This window comes from Belonocnema kinseyi, chromosome 6 (genome assembly GCF_010883055.1).
Source record: "Belonocnema kinseyi isolate 2016_QV_RU_SX_M_011 chromosome 6, B_treatae_v1, whole genome shotgun sequence".
Lineage (NCBI taxonomy): Eukaryota > Metazoa > Arthropoda > Insecta > Hymenoptera > Cynipidae > Belonocnema > Belonocnema kinseyi.
In genome coordinates this window covers 75,436,848-75,455,134 of record NC_046662.1, presented here as the reverse complement: position 1 = coordinate 75,455,134, position 18,287 = coordinate 75,436,848, and the positions used below count along the sequence as shown (strand labels likewise).

The window sequence follows — 18,287 nt, the reverse complement described above, 5'->3', positions numbered from 1 at the left end:
GTGAAATTTCATCACCTAAAATGTAAAGCTTTTTCATATCCCGAGATTTAGAGTTAAAATTATTGATTTTTTAGTTTGAATTTAGTCATTGAAAACTTTTTTTATATAATATTGTTTAGTTCTAAAAGATGTCAGTTTATTCATTTTTTAATATTTTTGAATATTTCGATCTTATAGTAATTGTGTTCAATTATAGTTGTGAATTCTTGTTGGCTAATTAAAAAAAAAGATGCTCTTCAGTGCTACAGAAGTTCGAAGCCTGCAAAATGTTTTTTTTGTGTTTAGCGTTTTTATAATTAAAAACTTAATTCTTTATTTTTTATTTTATGGAAATAATATTCCGCATCTGTTTTTAAATAAAATAGTGTCCATGCCTTGTTTTTATTATTGTTTTTAATTAAAAAATGTTCCCAAAATATTGGTTTCTCTATTCCAAAAATAATAATATTGTTGACTAGTTCCATTTCAAGTCAGGCAGAGAGATCCAGTTAAATTTGTCAGAAAAATTTGGTATTTGGATATATTATTCTACGGTAAAAAAAAGAAGTCGTATTTCACAGTTAATTGAAAGTTTATTTTTATTTTTCACAATCATTCGAAGACTACCTGTGAATTCCCAAAAATGGACAGTAACTTTTCTTTAAATACATTGATTTTCGAACGAGCGTAGGTGTTTGGTATTTTCATGTTTTATTCGCATGGGAATTCTTCCTCTTTATCTGATTAAAAAAAAAATTGAAAATTTACGAAGTAGCGGCTGTTTTTCAGAAATTATTGAAAATGGATTTTCTCACAAACTCTACTTTAAACAATTGTTTTTTTTTAAATAGCTAGTTTTAATTTTTTTTCGAATCAATCGAAAGATCTAGAGATTCCACGTAAACTTTATATATTCAAATAATAAATCATTCTGACACCAAGACCTATACCTTTCTTGAAATTTGACCTGATTTGAAATGGAATTTAGTTAATAACGGAATCTGGTCACTGTTTCGTGTGTGAATAAGTGTCGAAGTACAAATTCAGGGTGTCTCGTGAAACAAAAAATCCAGACGATCCGAAAAAACCTTGGAAAGTCTATTTAGGATGGAGAATGTTTTTCTTCAATTGCAAAATCGACTTTTTATACTTTATTGTTCTTTTATTCTTTAGTCGAGAATCAGGGCAATCTAGTGACTTGACAATATCGTCTATTTATGATACCATGAAAGTTTTTTGACGATTGCTGAAGTTATTTTAATATTAATTATATGAGCGTTAAATTTGTCCCTTAAGGCCATGTAATGAGTGGGTCACGTGACCATATTCCTGCCTTACCGACACTTTTTTTATTTCCCATATAATTTTTGCAAGTAACGCCACATCGAGTTGACAATTTGGGATAATAAATAGGAAGCACTAAGAAAGGTGGCTGTGGTCCTAAATTTTTATAATTATGAAAAAAAAATTTTCTATAAATAATATTATTTTGCTTTTTTCATAATTATTAAAATGTAGGATCAGACCCACCTTCCTCAGTACTTTTTATTTATTATCCCAAATTTTTAACTCGATGTGGTGCTTCGTGTGAAAATAACTCAAATAAAAAAAGTTTCGGTAAGGTAGGAATCAGCTCACATGGCCTTAAATAGGTTGAAAGTTATCAGAATTCTTTATAAAAAAAGCATGATGAAGATATTTGGTCAATTATTTAAGAAGATATTAAAAAAAAAATAATATAACAAAAATCAAATGAATATATAATGTAAATCAATTTGATAGAAACCTCATAATTACTTATTTTATATACTTTACAACATTATTTCTTTCAGCAGAAAAATTATTAAAATTTTTCCAACATTCTTGTTTTATTTTTTTATTATTATTTTATTTTTTTCGAATTTTAAGAAACTATTAAAATTTAAGTTACTTTTTAATGCCTTCTCAAATAAATGAAAATAGCTTCATCCTGGCCAATTGTATCGCGAATTTCAATAGCTTTCAATCTATTTAGGGGAAAAATGTCAAATCTTATATCATTAACGTTAAAAGAACTTGAGTAGAGCAATAATAATTGATAAGCAAGTGGTGTCTAACTTGTGATCAGCAGTATTGTTTCAATTAATATTCATCACTTTAGTCTCTGATTGAGAATAAGTTCGGCACGTATAAATAAATGTTTTCTTCCCGACATAAATATGGTCGTGGAAAACAGTGTGGCCAGGAAAATTAGACTCCCTGGAATTATAATTTAATGTTGTAAATAATATTTCACTATTCTAAAATTTTAGGAGTTCTCAGTCTTTCTACTGAATCCTTGAAATACAAGAAACAATCGCCTTATATTTTTTTTTGCAATAAGCTAAGCAAAGGAGAGTTATTTACACATTTAAGAAATATTATATAAATATTTTACTCCAGATTTCATGGTAATATTTCATGTTGGTCAATGAAATAATGAATAACATCTATAATGATTAATAAATTTTCATTTATAAATTGCTACCTGTAAATATTTTTGAAATCGTCCAAAACAATTGTTGAAGGATCGATTCTGGGTTTAAATACCGAAAAAATTAAGTGACGAAGGCATCATGGGAAAGATAAGGAGTGAGGATAGTAGCGGATCTTTGAACGACTCGCGACGTGCAAGATCGAAGAAAAAGGATTTCAGTGGAACTACTTCGATTTCTGCTGCAGTTAGAGAAAAATTTGCATGGATTCTACAGAAAACCCCGATTGTCCGATGTGAAAAATTAGATGACTCCAAAATACCCTCTGTTTTAAAAACTTTCAGTCCGCTTACCTCGATGATAACGAAAAATGAAAGTTACCCAAACATTCTAAGCTCTTCAAAGAAAAATTCGAAACGGACTAAAGACTCGTCTAGATCGAAGCGTACTAAAGACTCGTTTAGTTCGAAAGTTTCTGGCCCTAAGAAATTGAAATTGACTCCAAGCGAGGAGTTGATGAATATTACAACATCAAATGCTTTTTGGAAAACTGGTAGTTTACATTCAACATATAAAGGGTCAAAAATAAAAAATGCGACGTCGCATGTAACAAGTGTAGCATCAACGAGTCAAGAGAGGATAAATGATAAGGCATCCGTGAGTGGCATTATTGCAACTACTGAAGGAGGCTCATCGAAAGAGGAGTTAAAAGAAGTTCTAAGGAAAAGCCTTGAAAACTATAAGCGAAGTAGAATCGAACCTAATATATGTACCATGAATCCTAATCGTATATCTCCATGTTACAATAAATGTTGTTTTAAAAGGTACAAAGACGAGTCCCGGAAAAAGAAAAGCAAAAAAAGAGAGAATGAGAGTTCTGGCTCTAAAAGAGAAAAAAGTTCTCAGGCCACTAAAGCGGTTTCTTCTCAATCGTTAAAAGCTGACTCTAAACAAAAAACAGGTGCTTCACCTGCTCGAAAACGTACGAAAGATCGCAAATCGAGGACGAAAAGGAACGAGTTTGAAAAAATAACTGGAAAGAAAGTGGCTTTGTTCACACCGAAAAACAGCAGTGAAGACGGAAGTTCAAGTCCGTTTCTCACGATAAGAAGTCCACAAATGTCAACGAGTTCACAAAGTCCGTCGGTTTCACATGTTCCGACGATTCGCAAATGCGTTGAAGTTGGAGCCCCATCAAAGTTTCAGCGTTATCTTATTCAACCGAACAGTATTGAACATCCGCGTTCTGGGATTGTGTTTTCTTTGCCAACTACAAGCAATGCGAATCCTACTCCAAGATTCAGCAATAGCCAGGCAGGGAAAACAACTCTTTTTTCGAATCCGGCAAGATCCTATTTCGACACAAGTAGTTCTTCAAATCAGGTATTGACAAAGAGAACGAAACCTAAAGACTATTTTCCAGGTTTGAATGTTGGGGGTACCTGTGTCAGCGAAACTAAAACTACCCATCCGAAAGCATGCGTGAATACACAGGCTCAAAATCAGATACTGGAAGGTGCAACCTTCCCGAAAGCGAGCAATGCATCTGATTCAAATTATCAGTCTTCGTTTAAAAAGTACCAGCAAACCTATAATTCTAATAGTTTGCTTCATATAAGTCCGTTAAGTTGTGAAGAGAACGAGACGAACGTTCGTCCTCAGACCAACTTTGGGAAGAATAGATTCCATAACACTTATTACACTTCCAATGGAATTGAAAATCAAAGTTTAAATCAGGCAAATGGAACTCAGTTTTTGAAGAATTCGGTTTCTAGAATCTCAAGTATCAAAGCAACTAATGCTAACGAATATATTCAAAAAGATCGTTTCAGAAACTCAGCAGTAGGAATTTCTGGAACCACTGGAGGTAGACTGGAAATCAATGAACCAACTATCGGTCGTGGTAAGTTCAGATAATAAAATATAATATAAACCAGTTGTTGTATTACTAAAAAAAAAGTCGAGAATACAATGTTTTCCACTTTTAAAGTAAAAATTACAAAATCACAGTTTTTAATTAACTTTATCAGACTATTTCCACTATTAAGTCTACAGTACATTTCAGGGATCACAGTCTGAAATTTCAGGTTCGATATATTCAACTTTTCTCCAAAAAAGTTTTTCTCAAAATTAGCATAAAATTTTGGGCACTGTTAAAAAGTCGGAAAATAGCCTGGAATTTGTTTGAAACCCGGGAATTTTCAGATTTTTTTACTGTTAAAATAAATATAGTCTAGCTCTTCCAATAAAATGTGTTAAGAATTGTGCTCAGTGTTATCAACCATCTTCATAAGAATAGCGAAGTTCGTTTTATATTTAAGACTTTAAAGTTAGTGTTTTGTTCAAAATGAATGTTCCTTTTATACTATGAGGGTTGATAGATGTATCATTTCCTGTCGAAAATCTATATTTAAGATCCTGGATGTAAAAACCCGAATAACTTCTTCTCTATTTCCCCGTTTTATCCCTTTTTAAATAATTCCTCTTCCCCTGTTTTCAAGAAAATTCCTCTTTTTCCTGTTTCTTTGCCTGGTGGAGAATTGAATTAATTGAACACAATTAGAAAATTCAACTAATTTTTGTTGAAAGTTAACACTTTAATTTAAAAATCTATTATTTTTTGGTTTAGCATTCTTCTCTTTTGGTCGAAAATTCGAAACTTTTGTTGAACATTTATGTTTTTGGATGGAAAACTGGTTCTTTTGGATTGAAAATTCGTCCTTTGGTAGTAAAGTCATCTTTTTGGGTTGAAAATAAAGTTTTCTTTTTCATTGGAAAATCTCCTATTATATTTTTGGTTTAGAATTCATCTCGTTCAATTAAAAATTCTACTATTTGGTTTAATTTGTTTTTTCATAGAAAATTTGTCCTTTTGAATTGAAAATCCATCCTTTGGTTGAAAATTTATAATTTATGATTGAAAGATAATTTAAACGAATATCTATGACTAATTTTGACTAATTTTTTGGTTGAAAGTTTATTCGTTATGTTATAAAAGTCTACTATTATACTTTGTGTTCAGAATTGAGCTCTTTTGGTTAGAAAGTCTACTATTTGGTGGAAAATTTAACTGTTTCCCTTTGTCTTCCAACTTGTATCTATTTCTATTTCAAGAATATCAGTATGTCCAAGAAAATCATTTAAATATACAAAATCAGATTAATTCCAAACTAATAAAGTATAAACATGATATATGAACATATTATTGACAAAAAATTATACAATTTGTCACTTTTGGTCAATTACACATACAATACAGTACAATTATAAATAATAATGGAAAACAATAATAAACAATAATAATAAATAAAAAATAATAAAACAATAAATACAATTTTCCACTTTTTAAATTAAGGTCTGACAATGATTCTCGTATGTTGCAGTTTTTTCTAAAATTTTTAGCTTTTGGTCGAGCGCGAGCATGCGTGTTATTCGAAATTTGCGCATAAACTCGAGCACGTGGAACGGATGCGACATTGAAATACCTTAAGTTTATTAACGCCAGTCATACATTTACGGTATAAATAATTATTTTTCTATTCTTATTGGCTCTGAATGATACTTTTCGAAGCAGATATGGATTTCGGATAACATTCTATCTATGTCAGAATTATTTTAGATTTTTTTCATGTTTCGATCTTATTACATACTACAAAAAGTACGTATTCCCATAAGACCACATGTTATTTTCAATCATTGATTTCTCGACTATGAAGATGGGAAAGGTTAACAAATTCTAACCAGAGCTGCAGTACATTTTAATACAACTGTCATCCAAATATCAAACGATTCTTATTCGTAATTCTATTACCGAGGGTACTCCCTTAAGTTAACAAACGTAAGTGTTTCTAGAAGTTATTATTCTGTAGAAATTGTTGATGTACGTCGTTCGCTTTAGGGTCAGGTTTTACAATTGGAAGTGTTATTCTTTTTTAATATCTCAGTCTTTAAATTATATACATTCTTTAACTTGAAATTAAAATTTTATTTTATATTATTAATAACTATTGATAAAGGATGCACTATTCTTAAAACAACTTCTTTTGACGACATAGAACACTGATAAAAAAAAATTACGATGCAGTATTACAATTTATTAACAAATTTGTTTAAATTTGTCAAAAAACATTGCAGTTCCTTGAAAATTGCCCTGTAGTAAAAATATCAAATTATAAAAAACTTTGTATTTGAATAATGATTTAAGTATTCTTAAAAAAATGTTCTTTTCCTTTCGACGAAAAGTTTATTTTGAAAGTTAAACCATTTTTTTTTTTTACTTTTACGTAAATAATTCTTATGATAAAAGAAAATTTATTACCTATTTTCACGAATTCTTTAGCTACAATGTTTATACTTAAAAGCAGAATTATATAATTATATAACTACAATGTTTTGTTTTTTTACAAATGTATTTTGTACTAGTGTGATTTTGGAAATGTTTTACTTTCACATCAATAATTTTAAACGGCAAAAGAAAACTCAGTACATGACAATTTCAAAAATTGAAAATATGAACATTTTGAAAAATTAAAAAATTTACAGAGATATAAAACTTTGTTAAAGGAAAATTTGTATATAAGAAATAGAGGAAAATTTTTTTAAGTACAATGTTTCTCGACAATCTGTATTCTCACTACTGTGAAAAAAATGTGCATCAACTTTTCGTCGTTATTAGGAAAAGAAAAGTTTGTAAAGAAGATTTGAATAAATATTTAGCTACCAAGTTTTTTTAAAATTTTGTATTTTTACTACAGTGCGTCTTTGAAGAGAAAAATTTTTGTTTTCATAGATATTATTCCTCACCATAACAGAAAAATTCATTAAATAGCACTATTTCTCTTATACACAAAAAGCTGTGTTTAAGGGTTTCAATAAAAAAAAATTGGATTTAATATACGTCGCTAAGAAATAATTTTAAGAGAGTTCTTCGACTGCAGTGTTTCCTGAAAGCTTTAAAAAAAATTTTTTATAAATTTTCTTACAAAATTTTCCTACTAAATTTTAATTGTTTTTTAATTAGTTTTTCTTCGTTAAAAGATTTTTTTAAAGAAAAGTACTTTCAATTGTAGAACAGCATACCTGCAAAAAATTATGTACTTTTCACAGATTTAAGCACACTCACTGATAAGGATCACAATTATGTGCCAAAATATTTGAAACAACTCAATTGTTTACAATTCACCTGACCCTAAAGCGAACAATGTACATCAACAATTTCTAAAAAATTTAGTTTTGAGGGTCAATACAATCCCCCAGCGATGGAACCTAACACCGATGGCCTGAAGCAACTTCGAATCCAGTGAGGGGTAGTGTCGCTTGACAGTGGAAGGGGAAGGTTCCGCAGGTAGCCGTGGAGGAAAAGACGATCCAGACCGCAACCCTTAAGTACTTATTGGTTCCGGGTTCGGACCTGGACCCTTGACTATTTCAAAGGTTCGGGTCCGGACCCGAGCCCTTTAGAACTTTAAAAGTTCGGACCCGGACTCTTAATCTTTTAACGTCGGGCCCAAAATAAAAGGTTCCTTTTAAAATTTACAAATTTGGTTGGTAACCAAATGAGAGAGAAGAAACGAGGAGAAGGTCTCCGGCTGTCCAGAGTCGGAACCAGAACCTCGTCCCGGAACAAATGTTGCGGTCAAAATTCTAAAACCAAAAAGCGACCTAAATTTTGGGAAAACTCAATTTATATTAAAAAATTGAAAAAGTTTACTCTAATTTTGAAAATCCTGTTAAGCTAGTCGATTTTACTGAAAGTCCGTATGAGATTTTTTTAAATAGTAGAATATTACTGTGCAGCCGTAAGTGGCATGTAACTGTACTGCGTATCTGTAAGTGCTATGCAAGTCTACTGCGCAGCTGTAAATGCAGTTTCAAATCCCTGTACAAATTGCTGCTTCTTCTCTGTCAAATCGCCTTGTTAAATTTCTTAAATATAATTCAAGGAACCTTTCAGGTTGGATCGAGGCTCTTGAATTTAAAAGGTACGGGTCCGGAACCTGGCACTTAGGAAATTAAAAGATTCAGTCTGGACTCTAACACTGGGAACCATTTAACCTCGGGTGCAAAATAAAAGGTTTGGATCCCTGGGTGTTCGTCCAGAAATCATCTCTTCTAGTTAAAAACTCTACTATTTATTTGAAAATGTAATTATTTTGTTACAAATTTAATTATTTTATTAAAAATGTGATTATTCTCTTAAAAACTCAGTTTTGATCGATAATTCAATTACATTCTTAGTTGAAAGTTGAAATTAAAAAAAAAAATTATTTTATTGATTGAAGATTGAACTGTTTTGTGGAAAATTTGTTTTGTTTTTTGGTTGATAATTACTTTTTTTCAACTAAAACTTTCACCATTCAATTTTTTGCTGAAATTGATAGTTTTTAGTTAAAAATTCAACTACTTGGTTGAAAGTTGTACTGCTTTGTTAAAAATGTATTTTATTATCTGAAAATTGAACGATTTTAATGAAAATTGTATTTTTGTTGTTGAATTTGTTTTTATCTGAAATATAAACTGCTCTTTTTTTTGGTTCAAAATCGATTGTTTCGACTATTTGGTTGAAAAATCATTTACTTTGTTGCAAATTCGCTTTTTTTGTAGAAAAGTTATCTTCTTTGAAAATTCAACTGCGTGGTTGAACTTTGTTAAAAATTCATTTAATTAATTGAAAATTAACCTCTTTGTTTAAAATTTTAACTTTTTAGTTTAAGGTGAACTATTTTAAATTGAAAAGTGTTTATTTTGTTCCAAATGCAGTTATTTTACTAAACAAAAACAGTCTTAAATTTTAATCGAAAATTTAACCTTTTCTTGAAAATTCGTCTTAGATAGAAAATCGGACCTTTCGGATTGAAAATGTGCTTAATGTTCTGAATTTTCAAATGTACGAATTTTTTTACTGATGACTTTGTAAACCAGAAAAAGTGTTAAAATGTTTGTTTTTTTATTTATAATGGAAATAATTTATTATTGAAACAGAATTATAATTTACATTTTAAATTGCAGTTGGAACAATATTTATAGATAAAATAGAAATAAGGGAAAATATTTCGTTTATTTGAACGTTCGGATCTTCAGGTACATGAATTGAAGTTCATATTTTGGTAGCAAACTATGTAATTTTTTTGGGTTAAAAATCTATCTTTTATAGATAAACGTTCATTATTTTTATTTGTAAAGTTTATTATTATATTGTTGTTGGTCCAGAAATCATCTCTTCTGGTTACAAATTATACTATTTATTTGAGAATTTATTTTGTTGAAAATTAAGTTAGTTTCTTGAAAAGCCATCTTTTTTTATCGAAAATTTGACTGCTTTGTTGAGCGTTCGTCTTTTTGGATAAAGAATTCATCCGTTTTTGCTTGAAACATCATCTTCTTTTGTTGAAAATTTCCCTGTTTTATTAAAAAAAAAACATGTATCTCGACTTCAAATATTATGAATATGGTATACCTATGATTAAAAGTAATTTGGAAAAATGTGATTTTTGACCAGAAAAATCCGGGAAATAGTCTGGAATAAAGTTGATATGCGTGGGCAATTAGAAACTTCTGCGGATATTCAAATTCAGTCAGAAAAAAAAGTTGTAAACCGATCTTATCGATTTAAAGCTTATCTTCATAACTTTGTTACTTTCATGACCAATATATTTGTTTTAATTTCCGCTTTTTTATACTAATATTTTGTTGGCTGTCATTAAAAAAGATGTTGAACATCTGAAGAGTTTTGAACTTATGAAAATATATTAGAATAACAATGTTAATCTTAAGAAAACAAAAACAAAATAGTAGGAGATTCTCAAAGGGTCATTTTCATGTTTTTTTAATGTTTTAAATGTTCTTTCTTATTTATTTTTTAATCTTTTGATTTTTCCTGATGTATTTTGATTAGTATATAAAGTGCTAAAGTTTTAAATACATTATCAAAGCTAGCTAAATAAAAATTCTTAAACACAAAATGACTATATCGATCGGTACTAAAAGAAAATAAGCAACTCAGAGCGTATTCTCTTTTAGGACCCATCGATATAGTATACGGGAATTTTTCCAAGAAAAGGTGGTACTATTTCTTTATTAATAACGATTGAAATACCCTATAAATCCTTTTTCCTCAGAAAAAATCCCCTTTTTCACCTAAATGTGAACTACTGAAGGGCTGTGATTCCTGAAGTAATTTGTTCAGATAATAGATAATAGAACTTGATTGTTGATAAAATTACTGTTTTACGGACAAATGAGTAACATTCATTTTTATAATTCAAGAATTTCAAACAGATTGATTGGAAAAATATATTTAAATACAAAAGTTTTAAATTCAAACTTTCTCATACTAAATTTGATCTTAATCTTTTCAGACTTACTCTTCAGCAAGGATGAATCTCTATTAGAAAACCAAATTCCCTACCTTGATTGCCTACAAGATCCACTACCAGCCCCAATGGAAAATCCAGAAGAAGATCCATTTGATTTTGAATTTTCCAATGATTCTCAAAAAATGGATGAAATAAACTCTCATGTAGCAGAACACATTATCCCAGATATTCTACAGCCCACTAAGCCAAAGATCATGAAGTGTGAGACCCTCCCTTCTGATTTTATTCAACTTCTGCCTAGGTCTCAAACGTCTGTTAAAAACGAAAATTCAACTTTTGAAGAATCTGGAAGGAAGAGTCAGATACTTTACAATGAACACTCTGCCGATGATCAGAAAATTGCCATCCTAAAAATAAATAATACGGGGCAATTGCAGAAAAATGATTTGCAGGAGAGTCAGAAATCTGATGAAATCATGAGTGGCGATAACTCGGTTAATTTAGGCCTCACGGCTACACAAGCGAGTGCTATGTTAACTTCAAACTTGGGCCCTGATTTGGATAATGTAGGATTGGACTTTTTAAACGTAGATTTATTTGGAGACGACATGGTTAATAACAACGAAAAAATGCTTCTGCATAGCAATGGGAATATTAACCAACCAGTTGAGATAAAGGAATCGAAAACTTTTCTAGGTAGCGAATTTGAGAATAATAACGAAATGGTCACGGAAACCAATGAAGGTATTCATATGAGCAATCCGGTTGAGGCAATAGAGCAGCAACTGAGTTTAAACGTAGTTAACGGATCCGTAGTTATGAAAGGAATTGAGTGCACAGAAGGTCCTTTACCCCATATAATGAACTTATTCAATAAGAACCTTCGACCCTCTAGCAAACCAAAAAAATCTCAAAATACAGTGAATAATAGTTTGAGCGACTGTGAAGAAACAACTTACACCGCGAGTAATTTAGAGGAACTTAATAGCGTTGCAGGAACTTCGGAAATCATTGAAGGTTTCTCTAATTTCAAAGGATCCGATTGGAATTCTTCAAATTTCGCGAGTGAAGGAGTCAACAATCACTACAGCTTCCCAAATCACCGGAAACGAAGATGGTTTGATGATAAACAGACAGTAGAGCAATCAGGTGAGAAGAAGGTAAAGTTGAAGAGAAGAAAGTGGAATTATTGCGCTAATGAAGGCGAATACACCGACACCTCGTCCGAAATCTCCAGTTCCTGTAAATCCAGCTTGAATGATTCCGACCACAAAGTGTTCAACTACACAGAGATATGTGATGATAATCGGAATGATCTTCAAGTTTACAGAGAGGAGAGTGGCGTTGGGGATTCTGTTGTTCAAAATGATTCGGCACATGTAAGCCTCGCGAATTTGTTAGTTATGGGAGAACAGAAAAACTTTGTTAAAGAGGAACTCAAGGTGGAAGCTGTTGTCAAAACGAAATTAGAAGCTAAAGTGCAACCAGTATTAGAAACTAAAGATCAAGCAAGAGTAGAAACAACAAAAGTCCATGCAAGGGTTGAAGCGAAAGAAATATTCAGAGAGTCTGCCCCGGTGAAAGAATCGCTGGTCGATCCCGAGCCAGAGCCTGAGCCTGAACGCGGAGACTCCGACAGTCAACCTCGAAAAGTAAGAAAAGCGAAGAATTCGCCCATTCGTCGTAAGAGAAGAAGAGCTGGTTATCGCTCCAAGTTTTCTCCGAGCAACTACTCAAACAGCAGTAGCGAAACTTCGGATGATGAGTTTACGACAAAAAATAGTTCGTCATCAGAGGACGAGCTCGAAAGTAAGGACCGTTTGTTAAAGGCGCGACTTCAAAGAGAACTCAAGGATATTCAAGGTTATCAGGAAATCAGCGAGAACTCAAATTCCCAAATAATCGACACCCCCATCACTGGCGAGGATGATCAAGATATACAGGATGATATCCTTTCCGTCATTGCGTCACCGTCGTTGATGCTGATGGACGTTGCAACTTCTTCGAGGTATGTATTAATTTCTTTTTAATTTTGCATAGTGTTTTAACTGAAGAAGAAAAGGATAATATCTGGGATTTTTAAGTTTATTAGTCTGGAGTGCTTGAAATTGGGTATATACACCCTACCTATTGGGTATATACCCTTCCTAAAAAAAACCTGGAATAATTGTCAGGGAATTTTTTCGAAAGCGTGCTTTATTTTTTTTCTGATTGCAATCTGAATTTTAATAATGATTTTTTATTTGTAAAAGTAGCTTTATATTGCTGTATTTAACAATATTGTGGGAAATTCTTTCTTTTTCGTTTGCTTAAAATTAATTATTTTAAACTTTTTGCTTGAAAATTTAACAGTTTGTTTGTCATTTTTTCTCTCTCTTGACTTAAAAAATCGTTCTTAATTGAAATTTAACCCATGTTAAAAAGTCGTATTTTTTGGATTAATTTAACTATTTTTGATTAAAAGCGAAGATATTTTTTGGTTGTAATATCAATTAAAACCTTTTTCGTGGTGAATTAATATTTTTTTTGGATAAACATTTTATTAATTGGTTAAACGTAAAATTTTTTTTATTGGAAATTGAGTGTTTGGTTGAAGAATCATCTTTTGAATTGAAAATTCATCTTTCTGATTAAAAATTCGTTTTTCCTTGGCTGACAATTCATTTTTATGAGTGAAAATTTAACTATTCCAATTTAAACTATTTTGTTGAATATTTGTTTTTTTTTTGGTCCACATTTTTTTTAATTGAAAATTTTACTACTCCAATTGATTATTCTTTAATTTAAGTTGAAAATTCATCTCTATAGTTCAATATCAATTTTTAACTAAAAATGTAACTATTCAATTCTTGGATGAAAAATGGTATATTTTAGTTAAAATTGTGTGTGGTTTTTATCGAAATTAATCTTCTTCGTTGAAAATTCAGCTTCTTGGTTTAATATTCAACTATTCCAGTTGGAGATTGAACATTTTACTTGAAAATTAATCTTTTTTGTTTAAAATTCAACCAATTTAGTTGAATATTGATAATTTTAACTGAAAGTGTAACTTTTGAAATTAAATATTTTATCATTTTCATTAAAAATTAATTTTTTTGTTGAACATTAACTTTTTTATCTCAATTTTAAATGTTTAATTTTTCTTTTGAAAACGTATCCTTTTTAGTTAAATATTCATGTATTTTATTGGAAATTCATCTTTTTTGTAAAAAGTAGTGCTCTAGGTTGAAAAATCCTCTTTTTGATTGAAAATCAATTTTGTTGGATTTGAGTAGACACCCTGATGTAGTTTATTAGTATCAACTTTTGATTACCCTAGAATGTGTTTATACAGTTTAACATTTTCTTGTATTTGGAGATTTTATGAGTTTTTAAACTTCGAATTTGAGTTTTTGAACAAGTCCATGTCAAATCATCGGAATAATTTCAGCTATTGTTACTAATTCTGACGAAAATTCAGGTCTATTTGTTATAAATTATTCGTAATAGAACGCAGTTTTGAACAAAAAATGTCAAAAACTTCTCCTTTTTTTAAGAAATTATATTTTTTCCCTGTTTTCAACTTCTCGTTTTTACGCTTAATAGTGAACAGAATTAATAGAACGCAATAAAAAAAGCTATTATATATTTGGTTCAAAATTCATCTCTCATGGTCAAGAATTCAACCATTTCGTTGAATATACGACTTTTTGGATATAAAATTGGCCCTTTTCAATTCAAGATTTATCTATTGGATTAAACTTCGTTTTCTTGGTTAAAAGTAAATTATTTTTAATTGAAAAGTCTACAATTATATTTTAGGTTCAGTATTCATCTCTTTTGGTTAAAAATTCTACTCTTTGTTTGAAAATGTTATTATTTTAGTTAAAACTTAGTTTTTCTTAAAAAGGGTACTTTTTTTTGGTCCGAAATTTTGGGTAGAAAATTCATCTAGGTGATTCTGGACCTTGACCCTTAAAAATTCAATTGTTCGTGTCCGGATCTTTTAAGTTTTTTTTATGTGAAATGTCTCCTAATATATTTTGGTTACGAAATTGATCTTTTTTTTTTGTTACAATTCCTACTATTAGGTGGCATATTTCATTGTTTGATTGAAAATTCAGCTATTTACTTAAAAAGACATCTTTTTTGGTTGAACGTTTTATTATTTTGATGAAAATGCAATAAATTTCGACGTGAAATCTTAAAAATATGTTAGCTACATTATTATTATTAAACAAAATTTAATCCCCTATTGCCCCCCCCCCCCTTTTAAATCACTTTATTTCCCTTGTTTTGAAATCATTTTGGGCTGTGAAGTCTGAAGTCACTTACATTTTTAAATTTTATACCATATTATGTTGCCTAGATTTTTAAAAGTTTGAGTAGCCACCCTGCTCTTAAAATTGAAACATTGTTTCACATTAAATTATTTAATTTGAAAATTCTTTTTTAAGTGTGTACTTCAAATTATAAAATGTTTAGATTTGAAGGTTTGAATTTGAAAATTTGTATACCAGAGGAAATGTGTTGAAGAAAATAACATTTCATGCTCTTCAAGCTTTAATATTATTCCGCATATCAAAAAAGTTAATGTTTATATTATAAAAATGGTTTTATTTTCGCAGGTGTCCATCCCCCATGCTGCTTCCTAAAATAGATCAAAACAGTGATTATTCGGATAATACAGGGGATAGCTATTTCGATACTTTTCATCGTAAAAATCAGGAAGAGTGTAACCGAGATTTGAGGACCTTGCTTAACACTAAGCAAGGACACGATGTGGTAGATGGAATATTTGCGCGTCCTTTGCCACCCCAGAATAGGGTCAAAAATCAAAATCAGCCTCTCCCTCATTCGAGTAAGCAGTTGATTGTCTTTGATCAAGTAGCAACAACGAGTAGACCTCCAGTTAATCGAATATTTGTCGGTGTTTGCCATCGATTCTTGACCACTGGCATATGTACCAGAAAGCTTTGTACATTTGAGAACCAGGTAAACGAATTTATGCTTTATAAAAAAGAAAAAAAAAGAAGTACCGGCCTTGGACTCACGCTATTATTGACACTTTTTTTTAACGATGCAACCATTTTTGAAAAAAATTACTCTAATCCCACTATTTTCTCCAACTGCGCGCTGACACAACTATTTTTTATTTTTTAAGATATTTTTAAACTTCTTCGCTAGATTGGCTAAAGTAATCCATACGCCATGTCAAAAACATTAATTTTCAAAAATTTTAAGGGGGTTTGCAGATTTAAAAAAAGTTTTAAAACGTCAAGGCCAAATGCTCATCACTACATTTCAAAGATTTAAACATTTTAAAATGAATTTTAAAAGATATTGAAGATTTTTTACGGTATTTCAAAAAAGATTCTTAGTGATTTTAAAAATTGCAATGGGTCTTCAAGAATATAGATTATTTTAAATGATTCTGATGAATTTTATGAGATTTCAAAGCAGTTTGTTGGATTATTATAGAACATGTCACGAGATTTAATAAAAATTTCTACGGAATTTCAAAACATTTCGAAAGATTTCAGAACAATTTGAATATTTCAAGAAATTTTTTTCGGTATTTGCAAGAGATGTAAAGGAATTTTATAATATTTCAATAATTCGTAGGATTTCAATGGATTGAAAAAAACGTTGAAAGTTTTCCAGAAATTTCAGAGAATTTCTACAGAATAAAATTTTACTGATAGATTTTAGTGGATTTCAAAGCTTTTGGGATATTTAAAATTATTGTAAGGGATTTTAATGGGGTATATAAGATTTTATGCTATTTTACAGGATTTCAGAGGATTTCATAATTTTTTATGCAATTTAAAAGTTTTACGAGACTTTACTCGATTTTTCTGAGATTGCTAGCTATTTTACCACATTTAAGGGGTATTATAAATTTCAAAGGATTTTTAGGAATTTCGGGGTATTTTAAAAGCTTTCAATGGGTGTAAAGAGATTAACGAATTTCAAAGGCTTTTAAGGAAATATCCAAAATATTAATGATATTCAAAAGATTGCAAAGAATTTCAAAGGATGTCTACGGATTTACAAAATATTTGCGCGTTAAAAATGATTTTTAGAGCATCTCAACAGATTTGAGGATTTCTCAAATTATTTCATCGGATTTCAGAATATTAAAACATTCGAAGCCTTTTAGTGGAAACTTCCGACGGGCTTCCCTTGATTTTTAGACTTTTTAACCAATTTTTAAGGGTTTTCTAAATGTTTTAATTAATTTAAAAAGATTTTATCGGTCTTCAAGAGATTTAAAAATATTTCCACGGATTTTATGTATTTCGAAACATTTTGAAGAAGTTCAAGGATTTTGAAGGTTTTCAAACCCTTCCTAAGATCCCTTAAAAAGATTTTAAGGGATTTTAAGAAATTTTACAATATTAAATAATTTTGAAGATATATAGGGCGTAATTTTAATTTAGTTTGAATTTCTAAGAATTTCCATGGGTTTTAAGCGATTTCGTCAGATTTCATAATATTTGTAGGGGATTTTAAAGATTGCCAAACATATCAAGAGGTTTTAGGGGTTCCAAAGGATTGTGACGAACTTTGAGGGCAGCCATGGATTTTAAGGCTTTTAAAAGTATTTTATGGAATTTCTAAATATTTCAACTAATTATTTAAAAATATTTCATTGGTTTTTAAGAGTTTAAACATTTTTCCACATATTTCAATAAAATTTTGAAACATTTCAAGGGATTTTGAAAGGACTTCAACTTTTTTTAAAAAGTCACATGATTTCAAAGGATTTCAAGGGATCTCACAGAAGTTTGTAGAATTTCCAAAGATTTAAGAGGATTTCTAGAAATCTTCGGAAAATATATCAAATTTCATTACATTTTCAAGGGATTCTCGGTGATTCCACAGATTACAGGGGATTTTAAGGGATTTCAAGGGATTTCACCAGATTTAAAGGATTTGATTAAATTTACAAGGTTTTAAAGGAATTTCAAACATATCTAGGAATTTGACATTTTTTCTGGATAACTTTAATGACTAAATTTAATTCAATTTATGTTTAAAGGATTTCAAATGATTTATACTTTAAGAAATAAATTAAATTTTATTTCAAGGGATTTCTACGGATCGCAACAATTCAAGGAAAGAAGATTAAGATTTATTATAGGACTTCTAATTATTTTAAATATTATCGGGGATTTACAAATTTTTAATGGATTTCAACAGATTTTATTAGATTTAAATTAATTTTTCAGTGATTTTAAAGATATCAAGGGAATTCACAGATTTTTGCTGTTTATTTTTTTAAAAGTAAACCGTTCTTTTGTAGTTTATCTACTTTTTACATTAATTCCTTAAATATTTTTGTATTATTTGTTCCAATGCTTACCCTATAATTGTTTTCCGTGTAATAATTTTCTATAATGAATTATTTCCCATAATTCGTCGAAAACTTTTGCAATATGCAATATTCTGCAATCCCGCGCAATCTTGCAGAAATCCAAATATTGAACCCCTCGTTCTCGATTTAATATCCAAAAAATTGTTTGACGCTATTTTGCTATTTCTTTTCGAAATCTTT

At 30.0% G+C, this 18,287-nt stretch overlaps 1 protein-coding gene across 2 annotated transcripts in view; it reads left to right on the top strand.

The window, feature by feature from the left end:
* The first annotated feature begins 3,063 nt into the window (after window positions 1-3,063).
* Window positions 3,064-18,287, top strand: part of LOC117174339 — a 42,537-nt gene continuing 27,313 nt past the window's right edge. For both annotated transcript variants that reach the window (XM_033363376.1, XM_033363377.1), the window contains exons 1-3: window positions 3,064-4,335; window positions 10,790-12,755; window positions 15,355-15,721. In XM_033363376.1, coding sequence (XP_033219267.1) covers window positions 3,207-4,335; window positions 10,790-12,755; window positions 15,355-15,721 — 3,462 coding nt within the window. In that variant the 5' untranslated portion in view covers window positions 3,064-3,206. The remainder of the gene's footprint in view (window positions 4,336-10,789; window positions 12,756-15,354; window positions 15,722-18,287) is intronic.